The sequence below is a fragment of the Pongo pygmaeus genome, chromosome 5, assembly GCF_028885625.2.
Source record: "Pongo pygmaeus isolate AG05252 chromosome 5, NHGRI_mPonPyg2-v2.0_pri, whole genome shotgun sequence".
Taxonomy (NCBI): Eukaryota; Metazoa; Chordata; class Mammalia; order Primates; family Hominidae; genus Pongo; species Pongo pygmaeus.
In genome coordinates, this window is record NC_072378.2 from 109721991 (window position 1) to 109734223 (window position 12233).

Consider the following 12233-nt stretch of genomic DNA (forward strand, 5'->3'; position numbering starts at 1 on the left):
AGAAAAAAGCCCATATTTTGCTAATTGGTACATGTAGAAATTGTTAGCTATTTGTTTTATTTTGTTAAACTAACAAAGTAAATTCAAATATAGACCAGAAGATTTAATGATGCTGTTACAGCAATATATAACCTTATGCAACTTTAAACATGTTCTTCATTATTTTGACTTTACACAAAACTGAATAATATTTGTTCAGGAATAATACCTGCCCACAGACTTTTTTTTTTTTTTTTTTTTTTTTTGCTTAAAGAAATCTAAAGTAGTATGGAAGTTCTTTGGTGATGGAATAATGATTGAAAATCTTAAGGTATTTCTCTTTAGACTGGCATCCTTCGAACCAACTGTGTGGACTGTTTAGATCGCACCAACACAGCACAGTTTATGGTGGGAAAATGTGCTCTGGCCTATCAGCTGTATTCATTGGGACTGATTGACAAACCTAATCTACAGTTTGATACAGATGCGGTTAGGTAAGTCTTAATTTTTGCTATTTGAATGCTGATAATGGCAGAAGGCAAACCTGGTTACTAATAAGATTTTTTTATGAAAGTGTTTCTACTTTTAACTTCTCAAAAATTATGTTGCTAGAAAACATTATTCAAACTAATTCTGTTTTTCTTATATTTTCTTCTAGTAGTTTTATAGTTTTTGGTCTTATGTTTAAGTCTTTAATCTGTCTTGAGTTGGTTTTTGTATATGATGAGAGACAGGGGTTCAGTTTCATTCTTCAGCATATGAATATCCAATTTTCCCAGCACCCATTTGTTGTAGAGGGTGTCCTTTCCCCAGTGGATGTTCTTGGTGTCTTAGAGTAAATATTTCTATTAAAAATTTGTGTATTCTTGCCATGGTTTGGGCTTTGGGTTTTTCTTTTGTTGTTGTTGTTGTTTTTGCTTGTGTTCATTATGAATAAACACCACATTCTTTAGATAAATCCAAAGTACTTAGACAAACTAGTGGGCATTGTTTTAAAACAAATCCAGATGGCATTTTAAAAAAGAGTACTGTGTCTTCATACATACTAAAAATCTAATATGTATAAAAGATTGTTTCTTCATTAAGGATTACTATTTCTTCACTGTCTATTGGATCTGTGACAGTCCATGAAGTATTATTTTTTGAAAATACAATTAATGATAGCTGATACTGGTCATCGGAAATTGTCATAAAGGCTCAGCTGAGGAAAGTAATCAGTTTCCAAATGGCCACACCAACAGATATCACTGCACTGGAAATATTAACAGACACTTGAAGAAACACGAGTTTCAAAAGTACATATCTAAAAAAGAATATGGTTTCTTAGTCTGCTGTGATCTGAATGTTTGTGTCTTCCCTAACTAAGTTCATATGTTGAAATCCTAACCCCCAAACGAATGGTATTAGGAGGTGGGACCTTTGGAAAATGAGTAGAGCTGAGAGGAACCGTCATGACTGGGACTGGTGTCCCAGTCATGGGAGAGCAAGCTAGCCCCTTCTATCACGTGAGGACACAGTGAGAAGACCATCTGTGACCTAGGAAATGGGCCCTCACCAGACGCTACATCTACCAGCTCCTTGATCTTGTACTTCCCAGCCTCCAGAAATGTGAGAAATGTTTGCTGTTTATAAGCCACCCAGTTAATGGTGTCTTGTTGCAGCAGCTCGAATGGACTGACACTGTGACAGGAACATATTCTTTTTTCAGAGGCAATTCAGAGAGCACAGTACATTCTGTTACGGGAGGTGAATTGCTCTGGCAGGCTGCAGAAAGTTAGGAGTCTTTAAGTATGGTTAGAAACAACCTGGTCTGGCTTTGGTGGGCCATGTTTTTGGTGCCTCTGCTTCCATTTTAGTGTTTTCTATGGCTTTGGTGTTTACTGGAATATCACTCTAAAATATATTAGCATTTGCATTTATTTGCAAGATGTTGAAGAATCTAACTTGAAAGGCTCAGAAGAATTTTTAAAGTATAAGACTTGTTTGGAGTTTGGCTAAGTAAATAACTTGTGCTTTGATTTTGGTGAAATTCTTTAATGCAGGTTTTTCTTTTTTTAGGTTATTTGAGGAACTCTATGAAGATCATGGTGATACCCTATCCCTTCAGTATGGTGGTTCTCAACTTGTTCATCGTGTGAAAACCTACAGAAAGATAGCACCATGGACCCAGCACTCCAAAGACATCATGCAAACCCTGTCTAGATATTACAGCAATGCTTTTTCAGGTAATTGTGAAATAATAGCTATTTTTAAGACTTACTTTGAAGTGCATTTTTTATACGTCTTTTAAAGCTATCTGGCTAAGTAAAATTAAAATTAAATATTTTAAAAGTTTAAATAAAACAGTCTGTCACTTAGAAAGTGCTCAGTAAATATTTGTCCAATAAATGAATGAATAAACATTTGTATTTTAAATAGCACACTTTTGCATTTTGGCACCCATAATTAGAGTTTTTATATAATGCAACACACTTTAATTCCTTGGCTTCTGTCTCTTTCTATTTTTCTGCTTGCAGTATATAGATAAAATTTTTTGAGGGTGTTGAGTCATTTTTTTAAATAGGGTTCAAAGTCTCGACAATTGTCTAAGAGTGTAAATATCACTGAATTTTTTAAATGTCAACTAGAAACAAATTGTGATATTAGCACTAAATTATACTCATTAGATTCGACTGTTTTATGACTTGTGAATACTACATGTAACAGGGTGTTGAAATGGTGCTTTTCCTGCCTCCATTCTGATGGAATTGCCAATACAATAGGTATCACAGACCAAAGTGATTGTGAGACAAACCCCCATGCACAGAATTTATGAAGGAAGTGCTCAGTGATTGATTTCATGAGTCTTCAGCCCTTGTACCAGATTAAGGATAGAAAAGTTTACAGGATATGGAGAAGATTAGTAAAGAGGTCCTTGGGGCTGGGCGTGGTGGCTCATGCCTGTAATCCCAGCACTTTGGGAGGCTGAGGCGGGCAGATCACAAGGTCAGGAGATCGAGACCATCCTGGCTAACATGGTGAAACCCCATCTCTACTAAAAAAAAAATACAAAAATTAGCCAGGCGTGGTGACGGGGGCCTGTAGTCCCAGCTACTCGGGAGGCTGAGGCTGGAGGATGGCACGAACCCCGGAGGCAGAGCTTGCAGTGAGCCAAGATCGCACCACTGCACTCCAGCCTGGGCAACAGAGCAAGATTCCATCTCAGAAAAAAAAAAAAAAGGTCCTTAGGAGTGAACTATTGCCTGCAATAACACCCACCCTCAGTGAAAGAAAGTGGGCTTCAACAGGACTCTGGGTAAGCTTGACATGGTATCCTGCTGTTGAAGAGACGCAGCACGTAGGCCTTGGACTGTTGCACAGCAGATCTGAAGCAGAGGGTTGGGCTGAGGAGAGTGTGCCACATTGGGAATTGTCTGCGTTCCTCCAGTTGGGTGGGCCAAAGGATGCTTGAGTGTTGACTGGTAACCGGATGTGGGCCTCATGGAGGAGGGTGCCAGCATGGGGTTGGCCTGGGTCCTGGCCAGTAAGGCCCCTGGAAGGTTGGCCTGGGTCCTGGCCAGTAAGGCCCCTGGAAGGACAGAGAGACCTTAGCAGCAAGATCCAGGAGGTAAATACTGGATACCTAAGGAGCCAAGGAAGGAGTTACAAGAAACTGCCTGATAAAAGGGAATTGTAAGAGAGTCCCCAGTGCTGGCAGCTTCAGAAGCATCTGGGAAAGCATCCATCAGAGTCAGCTGTCCACATTTTCTAGGCCCAGAGAGTTTGCAAAGCTGGTCTCTTATGCTCCTATCCAACTGTATTAGTTTTCTGTGCTGTGTAACAAATGACTATAAACATAGCAGCTTAAAACAGTACACATGCATTACCTCGCAATATCTGTGCATCAGAAATTTATGCACAACTTAACTGGGTCCCCTGCTTAGGGTCTCTCAAGGCTGCCATTGAGAAAGAACCTCTTCCCAGCCCACGTGTTGGCAGAATTCAGTTCCTTGTGGCTGTAGGACTCATAGCAGCATGCTTCTTCACAGCTGACAATAGAATGAGTGTGCTAGCAAGACTGAGTCTCATAAATGTAATGTAATAATAGGAGTGACATCCCATCATCTTTGCCATATTTCTTTGGTCAGGAGCAAATCATAGGTGCCTCTGTCCACACACACGGGGGAAATCCACATCCATTTCCTAGGGCTGCTGTATCAAAACAGCACAAACCGGTGGCTCAAAACAATAGAAATGTATTGTCTTGCAGTTCTGGAGGCTAGGAGTCTGAAATCTAAGTGTTGACAGGGCCATGCTCCCTCTGAAAACCCAGAGAGGAGAATCCTTACCGGCTGCTTCTGTCATGGGCTAATACATACATATCCCTCAGGGTGTATATCACCATGAAAAAGGGCATCTGTTCTTTTGCCCTCTCCTGTGGTCATTGTCCCTGTAATAGGGGTCATTATTCCTGTAATAGGGGTCATTATTGACATTTAAGGATCAAATAATGTGCTTTTTTTTTTTTTTTGAGACGGAGTCTCGTTCTGTCCCCAGGCTGGAGTGCAGTGGTTCAAACTCGGCTCACTGCAAACTCCGCCTCCCGGGTTCAAGCGATTCTCCTGCCTCAGCCTCCCGAGTGTAATGTGCTTTTTAATAAGACTAGAGGACAGACAGAATGACTGTATAGCTGTCCATGTTTAAAAAAGAAAGGAGTAATATAGAAGATAAAGATAGTCTGAGAAAATGATGTGCACAAATGGAAAGGTAAGGCAAAATTATGCACAACTGAAAGAGGAACTACTATGAAAGGAATGATTTTATGAATAATGTGGCTAAAACAGGCTTCTTTATTTTAAGAAGCATGATATCATTGGGGTGTACAACTTATTTTTAAATTACAATGGGTATTATATAATGGTGACAATATAGAAGAATTTTCTTTAAACCACTCAAGACAACTTTGCAAAACTTAATCAGTCTTCTCATGTTATGCCTCTGGGCTAGGCAGGAACATGCTGATTAACTAGATTAAAAAAAAAAAAGCGCTGGGCACAGTGGCTCACACTTGTAATCCTGCACTTCGGGAGACCAAGACAGGAGGACTGCTTGGCCCAGGAGTTTGAGACCAGCCTGGGCAACGTAGTGAGATCCCATCTCTACAACAAATACAAAAATTAACTGGGCATGGTAGTGCACACCTGTAGTCCCAGCTATGTGAGAGCCTAAGGGCAGAGGATCCCCTGAGCCCAGGAGTTCGAGGCTGCAGTGAACTATGATCATTCCATTGTACTCTAGCCTGGGTGACAGAGTGAGACTGTCTCTCAAAAAACAAGCAAACAAAAGCAATTAGAATAGTGAAATTAGGTTGTTAGGAATTTTACCCTTGGTTTATGTGGATGGACTGATGCTATGGGGTCAACTCACCTGACCCTTTTTTCTATTCATTTTAAAAACTGTTCTTGAGCCTTCACATGCTAGCATGCATGTTGGTCTAGGAAGCACCTTTTAGTTTTTAATATAACTAGTTACATAGGGAGTTGGAGGATGCTTTACAGGGAAAGCATAGGTATCTCTTCAGATGTTAGGGAGAGCTTTTAATTCCCTTAAGGGCCTCGCTAAGCTCTTTCTATATTTTTTTTTAAATGCAAATTTTTAAGCCTGGATTTTCTTGCTGAAGCTTGTTGAATTTAAATCCTATTATAAAAAAAAGATAAGAAACCTACAGCAGTTAATAATAGATCTGCTGTATATATGTGTGTGTGTGTATATATATATGCCTAACATAAATATGTACACCCACATGCATGTGCATAATTTAAATGTAGTGAATGTGTGTATGCATGCGTGGAGGGGAATCATGTTCTCAACAGGGATCTAAAGAGAAAAGCTCCCAAGGTGTGTTAGGTCGTTTTTGCGTTGCTATAAAGAAATACCTGAGACTGAGTAATTTCATAAAGAAGAGAGGTTGAGTTGGCCCATGATTTTGCAGGCTGTACAGGAAACATGGTGCCATTATCTTCTCAGTTTCTAGGGTGGGCCTCAGGGAACTTTTAATCCTGGCAGAAGAAGGGGGAGCAGGTGTCTCACCTGGCAAGAGGTGAGGGGAAGGAGGTGTCACACACTTTTAAACAACCAGATCTCTTGAGAACTCACTATCGCAAGGAATGCATCAACCCAAACACCTTCCACCAGACTCCATCTCCAACATTGTGGATTACATTTCAACACCAGACTTCGGCAGAGACAAATATCCACACTATATCACAGGGTCAGGATTTCAAAGCTTATCACGCGTGGAAGACAGTGATCCCAGAAGATGGTGCTGAGGTGGCTTCACCTGGCCTTATGATAGTACTCTAAAGGACTGCCAGCAGTTTCTTCCCCTTTCTGCTCACTGCTGAAAGAGGGACATCAAAGGGAACATGCTGAGAACATTTTAATTTATCAAGAATAGTGAGATAGCCTTCTGAGGTTATCCTTCAAACAGCAGATTGTGAGTGAATAAGCTGTATTTGGCAATAGCAGAAATAAAACAGTTGGAAAAATGTTTTGTTTTAATAACGTTTGTTTTAATACCCTTGGTAACTTTTCTTAAAGCCCAACTCTTCACCTCTTCTGCAACCAAAGCAGTTATACATGGCAAGAGAAAAGTTTGTAATTTATTACTCTTAAACAGACTACAATTCTCCAAAGGACAACTGACTGTCCTGTGACATTTCCATAGTAAGTTCATTCTTCCACTCTCCAAAATGACTATTTCATGACTTGTCCTCTCTCCTTAAAGCTACAACACCTCAGTCTCATCTGATGACCTTGCTTCATGCTTCAGTGAGAAAATAAGTTATTGGAAGGGAACTTCCTCTAATTCTTTTTTTTTTTTTTTTTTTTTTTGAGACGGAGTCTCACTCTGTGGCCCAGGCTGGAGTGCAGTGGCGCTATCTCGGCTCACTGCAAGCTCCGCCTCCTGAGTTCATGCCATTCTCCTGCCGCAGCCTCCCAAGTAGCTGGGACTACAGGCGCCCGCCACCGCACCTGGCTAATTTTTTGTATTTTTAGTAAAGACGGGGTTTCACCGTGTTAGCCAGGACTTCCTCTAATTCTTACCATCAAATGCAGAGGGTGTCCTTTTCTGCACCCATAATTTCTACCCTATATTATATTACAATGCTTGTGGTGGCCCTGCTCCATCATAAGTCAAGCCTTGCCTTTTTCTTTGAATCCCATGCCTTCTTGTGTTCCCTAACTATATGCTTGTTGCTGTACATCATTGGTTTCTCCGTCTCTAACGCATCATTGCCATTAACATAAAAGCACACCTTAGCATTTTCCATCCACCCTTTCCAGCTATTCCTAATCGCACATGCCCCTCCAGCCACAGTCCTATTTTTCTGCTCTCATGAGCAAAACCTCTTGAAAGGGTTGTCTCCACCCTGTTCTCTCCACCTGCTCCACTTGGCAACTGCCCTGCCATGACACTGAAACTGTGCTTGTCCGGGTTACCAACAAGTCCCACATTGCCAAATCTAATGTTTACTCTTCTGACTCCATCTTACTCAACCTTTCAATAACTTTCATCACAGTTGACCACTTCCTCTTTCTTGAACTTCACTTTGTGAGATCTCTCAGTGGGATATTGAGATCTCTCTCAGTAGGAGAGAGTCTCAGTTTCCTATTGATTTCCCCTGCTGTGTTTCTAAACCCTTCTCTCTTTCCAATTTTGTCCTAGGGATATCACATTCGACTTTTGACCACCATGCATTTGACACTCAGATTTTTATCTCTAACTTTAACTTCTCATGAACTCCAGACTCATTTATCTAAATGTCTACCTAGTGTCTCCTCTGGGATATTGAATTAGTTTTTTGTTTTTTGTTTTTTCAGATGGAGTTTTGCTCTTGTTGCCCAGACTGGAGTGCAATGGCGCAGTCTCGGCTCACCACAACCTCCGCTTCCTGGGTTCAAGAGACTCCCCTGCCTCAGCCTTCCGAGTAGCTGGCATTACAAGCATGTGCCACCATGCCTAGCTGATTTTTATTTTTAGTAGAGACAGGGTTTCTCCATGTTGGTCAGGCTGGTCTTGAACTCCCGACCTCAGGTGATCTGCCCGCCTCAACTTCCCAAAGTGTTGGGATTACAGGTGTGAGCCACCATGCCTGGCCATTGAATTAGTTTTTTATCATTGCCATGACAAATTACTACAAACTCAGTGGTTTAAAACAATACCCATTATCTTAGAGTTTCTGAGGATCAGAAGTCTATGGACACAGCATTACTGAGCTGTATTCTCTGCTTAGGGTCTCACACGACTAGAGTAAAAGTGATGTCACATGACATTAAAATGAAGTCAAAATGTCAGCTGACCTGGGCTCTTAACTGGAGGCTTCCTGGCTCATTCTCATTGTTGGCAGAATTCCATGCAGCTATTGGACTGATGTCCCATGTCCTTGCTGGCAGTTGGCTGGGAGTCACTCTCAGTTCCTAGAGGCTGCTGCATTTCTTGGCTTGTGGCCTGCTCTATTTTAAAGCCTACCACAGTGTACCAAATACATCTTATGCTTCAAATCTCTCTGCCTTCCCCTCCTGCCTTCCTCTTTAGCCTCTAAAGGATTAATGTGATTACAGTGGACCCAACCAGATGATTTAGGATTTTTCTATCTTGCAGTTGATGATGAGTAACCTTAATTACATCTGCAAAGTCCTTTTTGCCATGTAGTAGAAAATATTCATGGTATGATACTAGGGAGCAAAGGTCTTGGAGGCCAAATTTCTTCCTACCACAGATATCTAACAAAATCACAAACTTACCATTTCTGAGACAGAAACTCTTGACTCTGTCTCAAGTCCGTTTCTCTACTTGTTTTTTCTACTTCGATACCCGTTGATCAATTCAGAAAACCTAGGAATTCTCCCTGCGTTACTTCTTTTCCTCAACACTGTTCCCCAATCCCATCTATGAACAAATCTTGTTGGTTATACCTCCAAACTAATATCTTCCGTGTTTCATCCCTACTTCTGACACGCTAGTCCACACAGCCACAGCTGTTATCTGGATGGCTGCAGGGGTTTGCTATTCTTGTTGTTTGTTTGTTTGAGTGAAGTCTTACCCTGCCACCCAGATTGGAGTGCAGTGGTGCTATCACAGCTTATTGCAGCCTTGATTTCCCAGACTCAAGTGGTTTTCCCACCTCAGCCTCCTGAGTAGCTGGGACCACACCCATCTAATTTTTATTTATTTATTTATTTATTTATTTTTTTTTGTAGAGATAAGGTCTCCCTATGTTGCCCAGGCTGGTTCCTAACTCTGGGCTCAAGTGATCCTCCCTCTTTCCAGCCTTCCAAGTAGCTGGGACTATAGGCGTGTGCCACCATGCCCAGCTCATATTTTTTATTATTTTTGTAGAGACAGAATCTCCCTGTGTTCCCCAGGCTGGTCTCAATCTTGTGAGCTTAAGCAGTCTGCCTGCCTCGGCCTCCCAAAGTGCTGAGATTACAGGCATGAGCCTCCATGCCAGGCCATTTTTTCAACTACTAAAGTAATATATGTTAATTAAACAAAGTACAGAATAGCTCAGAAATAAATCATATGATCCCCACCTTCCAGAGATAGCCACTTGTATATTTAGGAGAACATGATCCTTCTGGTTTTACTATACCTGTAATTTATAATCTGCTTTTGCTCTTTTAGATAATGTAACGAATCTTTATAACCTTAAATATTCTTCTGTAACATGATTTTTAGTAGCCCTATGGTACTCTATCTTTGAGAAGCATCATAATTTAGTTATTTGCTTTGTGCATTTAGAGGCGTTCTAAACAAACATCTTTGAACATATACCTTTTTGCATATTTTGATCTTATGAAAAGTTCAGAAGCAAATTTATTAGGTCAGAGGGTAAAAATAATTTTTAGGGCTTAAAATATCTATCTATATATATTATATAGATATATATTTGCCAAATTGCCTTTCAGAAAGGATGTAACAGTTAATGTTCCCCTTGGCAGAGTATGGGAGTGCCTATTTTGGAATGTATTTGCCAACTTAACAGGCAGAAAATGGTATGTTGTTCTAATTTGCATTTGATAGCTAGCAAAGTTGGATTTTTATATATCCATTGGCTGTTTCTGTTTCTTTTGAAAATTGTGTGTACCTGTTTTTCTATTAGGGGTTAATCTGTGTCTTTCCTACATTTAGTTGGTATTTATTTCAATGTCTGACGTGAGGTAGGGGTCTAACATCATTGTCCCTTCCGCCCCCACCCCAATGCTATTGTACTGTTTATTGAATAATACTTCCTTTCATTGCTGATTTCAGAGGACGCTGTATCATAAACTTAATATTAGAATAAGAGCTATTTCAGTTCAAAAATGAATTTTTTTCTCTAATTAAAAAGAATTGTTATATTTAAACCTGATCTATTTAAATATAGTGAGTAGCAAAATTGGCTAATGTTTAACCTGTTTGAATGGTATTTGAATGACGCATATTCTTTCTTCCCTTAAAGCACAATTAAACATAAAAGTGGCTAATCATTTTGCCCTCTTGTTATCCACAACCACAGAGAGCCTACCAGTTTTAAACCCTTGTTCATATCCAGAGTACCACCATCTTCCTGGAGGTGATTGTTTTATTTGCAGTCAGAAGTAGCCAGGAGAAGATCCTCGGGCTCATTAGGGCTGGCCTTATATCTCAAGCTTAGTAAGTGCCCGTAAACATCATACATGTATTTTCAGTTGTAGCAGCAGTACTTTCAAAAAGGCTTCTTTATGATCCTTTGAAAGAATATTCTTTTTTTGGCTATGTTTCTCACATCTTACATTTTACCATACTTGCTAAAAATTAAAGGTAACTGCTGTTAAAGGATGAAAGAAACTCCTAGAAAACATGGCTGAAAAGTGGAAAGCTTCTCTAGATTATATTAAGATATTTTGAGGTACTACGTAGAATGAACTATTAAGTGCTATTAAGGCTATTTAAGAAGCAGAAAGAATGTAATTACCATAAGAGCATCATGTTTACTTTTGTATTATGTAAAGAGGGTACAAATTGGGGCAGTAATGTATGCATTATTTAATGCTTGATGTTTTCTCTCAACAAGTGTAAAGAAAGTCCCCAAATGTGCTCAGCATATAAACATGTCCCTTTTTATATATTACTTTTAGCCTGAAAGGTAAGTGCTGTTTTAATGGAATGCTTCCTGTCTAATATCTGAAATACATGTTTGATGTACCATATTTCGTATTTCATTCATTTAGTTTTTCTGTAATGATCAAATAACCCAATGAGAACAATGTTGCTAATTTCAGGTATATCTTGTTCACTATAACTGTTGGAAGAAAATTGATTTTATAATAATGTTACCTTGTTCCAAATGCAGTCATTTCTACTGTGCTATCTTTTTAGTTCTATGCTCATTTTTGGAAAGAGGTTATTATTTATATTGTGGATGTCTGCCACAAACTTGAATATACAGGGCTCTGAGACAAGAATGGAAAGAAGGAAATGAGGAGAAAGAACGAAGGACACTAGGGAGGAGAATGTAGAATGGGATGGGTGGTTCATGAGACCACTTCAGTGCATATTATCATTTTTACCAAAAGATAATTAGGAAAAGGAAGAGGAAGTAAAACACACACAGAGTCACTTTTGTTACTTCATAGTATAGTTTAAAAGGTAACTTTGGAATGCTTGAATAGTTAGAATGAGGCTGTTATCATGTGCCTTCTTTGCCTTCATTTTCAACCACAAAAGAGAATGGGCCAGGCTCACAGCTGACAGGGACAAAATGTGTTGTAAACATTGTCTCTGTTAAAGAAAGGGAGAGTATCTTTTCAAGGATTAAAAGTGGAGACAATGCAACTGACTTGTTCAAGGTTGTGCAACAGAATATGGATAGAAATTGGGTCATTTTATTTGTCTCTGAAGTCTCTGTCTTTGCAATAAAGTGAAGATACATTTACTTCAGGTAAAATAACAAATGGTGAGGATATATTTTCATTTTAAAAATAAAATTGCTATCTAAGGTATTTACTATCTGAGTTCTTAAAGATGTTTAAGTGTCTCCAAATTCAACAAGCAGTTTATGTTCGCTATCATCTGTATATTTTATGAGAGGTATGGAACAAAGTGGAAACATTTTGAAGCAAGATTTTAATTCTGCTCCAAATCTTGGTAGCACTTATGTGTGTGTGTATGAAGTATTTGTATTTGTATGTATTTGAAGTATAAATACTACTTTTGTACCACTATCCTCCTAAGAAAATATTCTCTTGAG

The 12233-nt window shown here is 39.4% G+C and overlaps 1 protein-coding gene across 1 annotated transcript in view; it reads left to right on the top strand.

The window, feature by feature from the left end:
• FIG4 (FIG4 phosphoinositide 5-phosphatase) overlaps nt 1-12233 on the top strand; it is a 135213-nt gene that overhangs the window by 74708 nt on the left and 48272 nt on the right. The window contains exons 14-15 of the mRNA XM_054490053.2: nt 325-473; nt 2038-2204. Coding sequence (XP_054346028.1) covers nt 325-473; nt 2038-2204 — 316 coding nt within the window. The remainder of the gene's footprint in view (nt 1-324; nt 474-2037; nt 2205-12233) is intronic.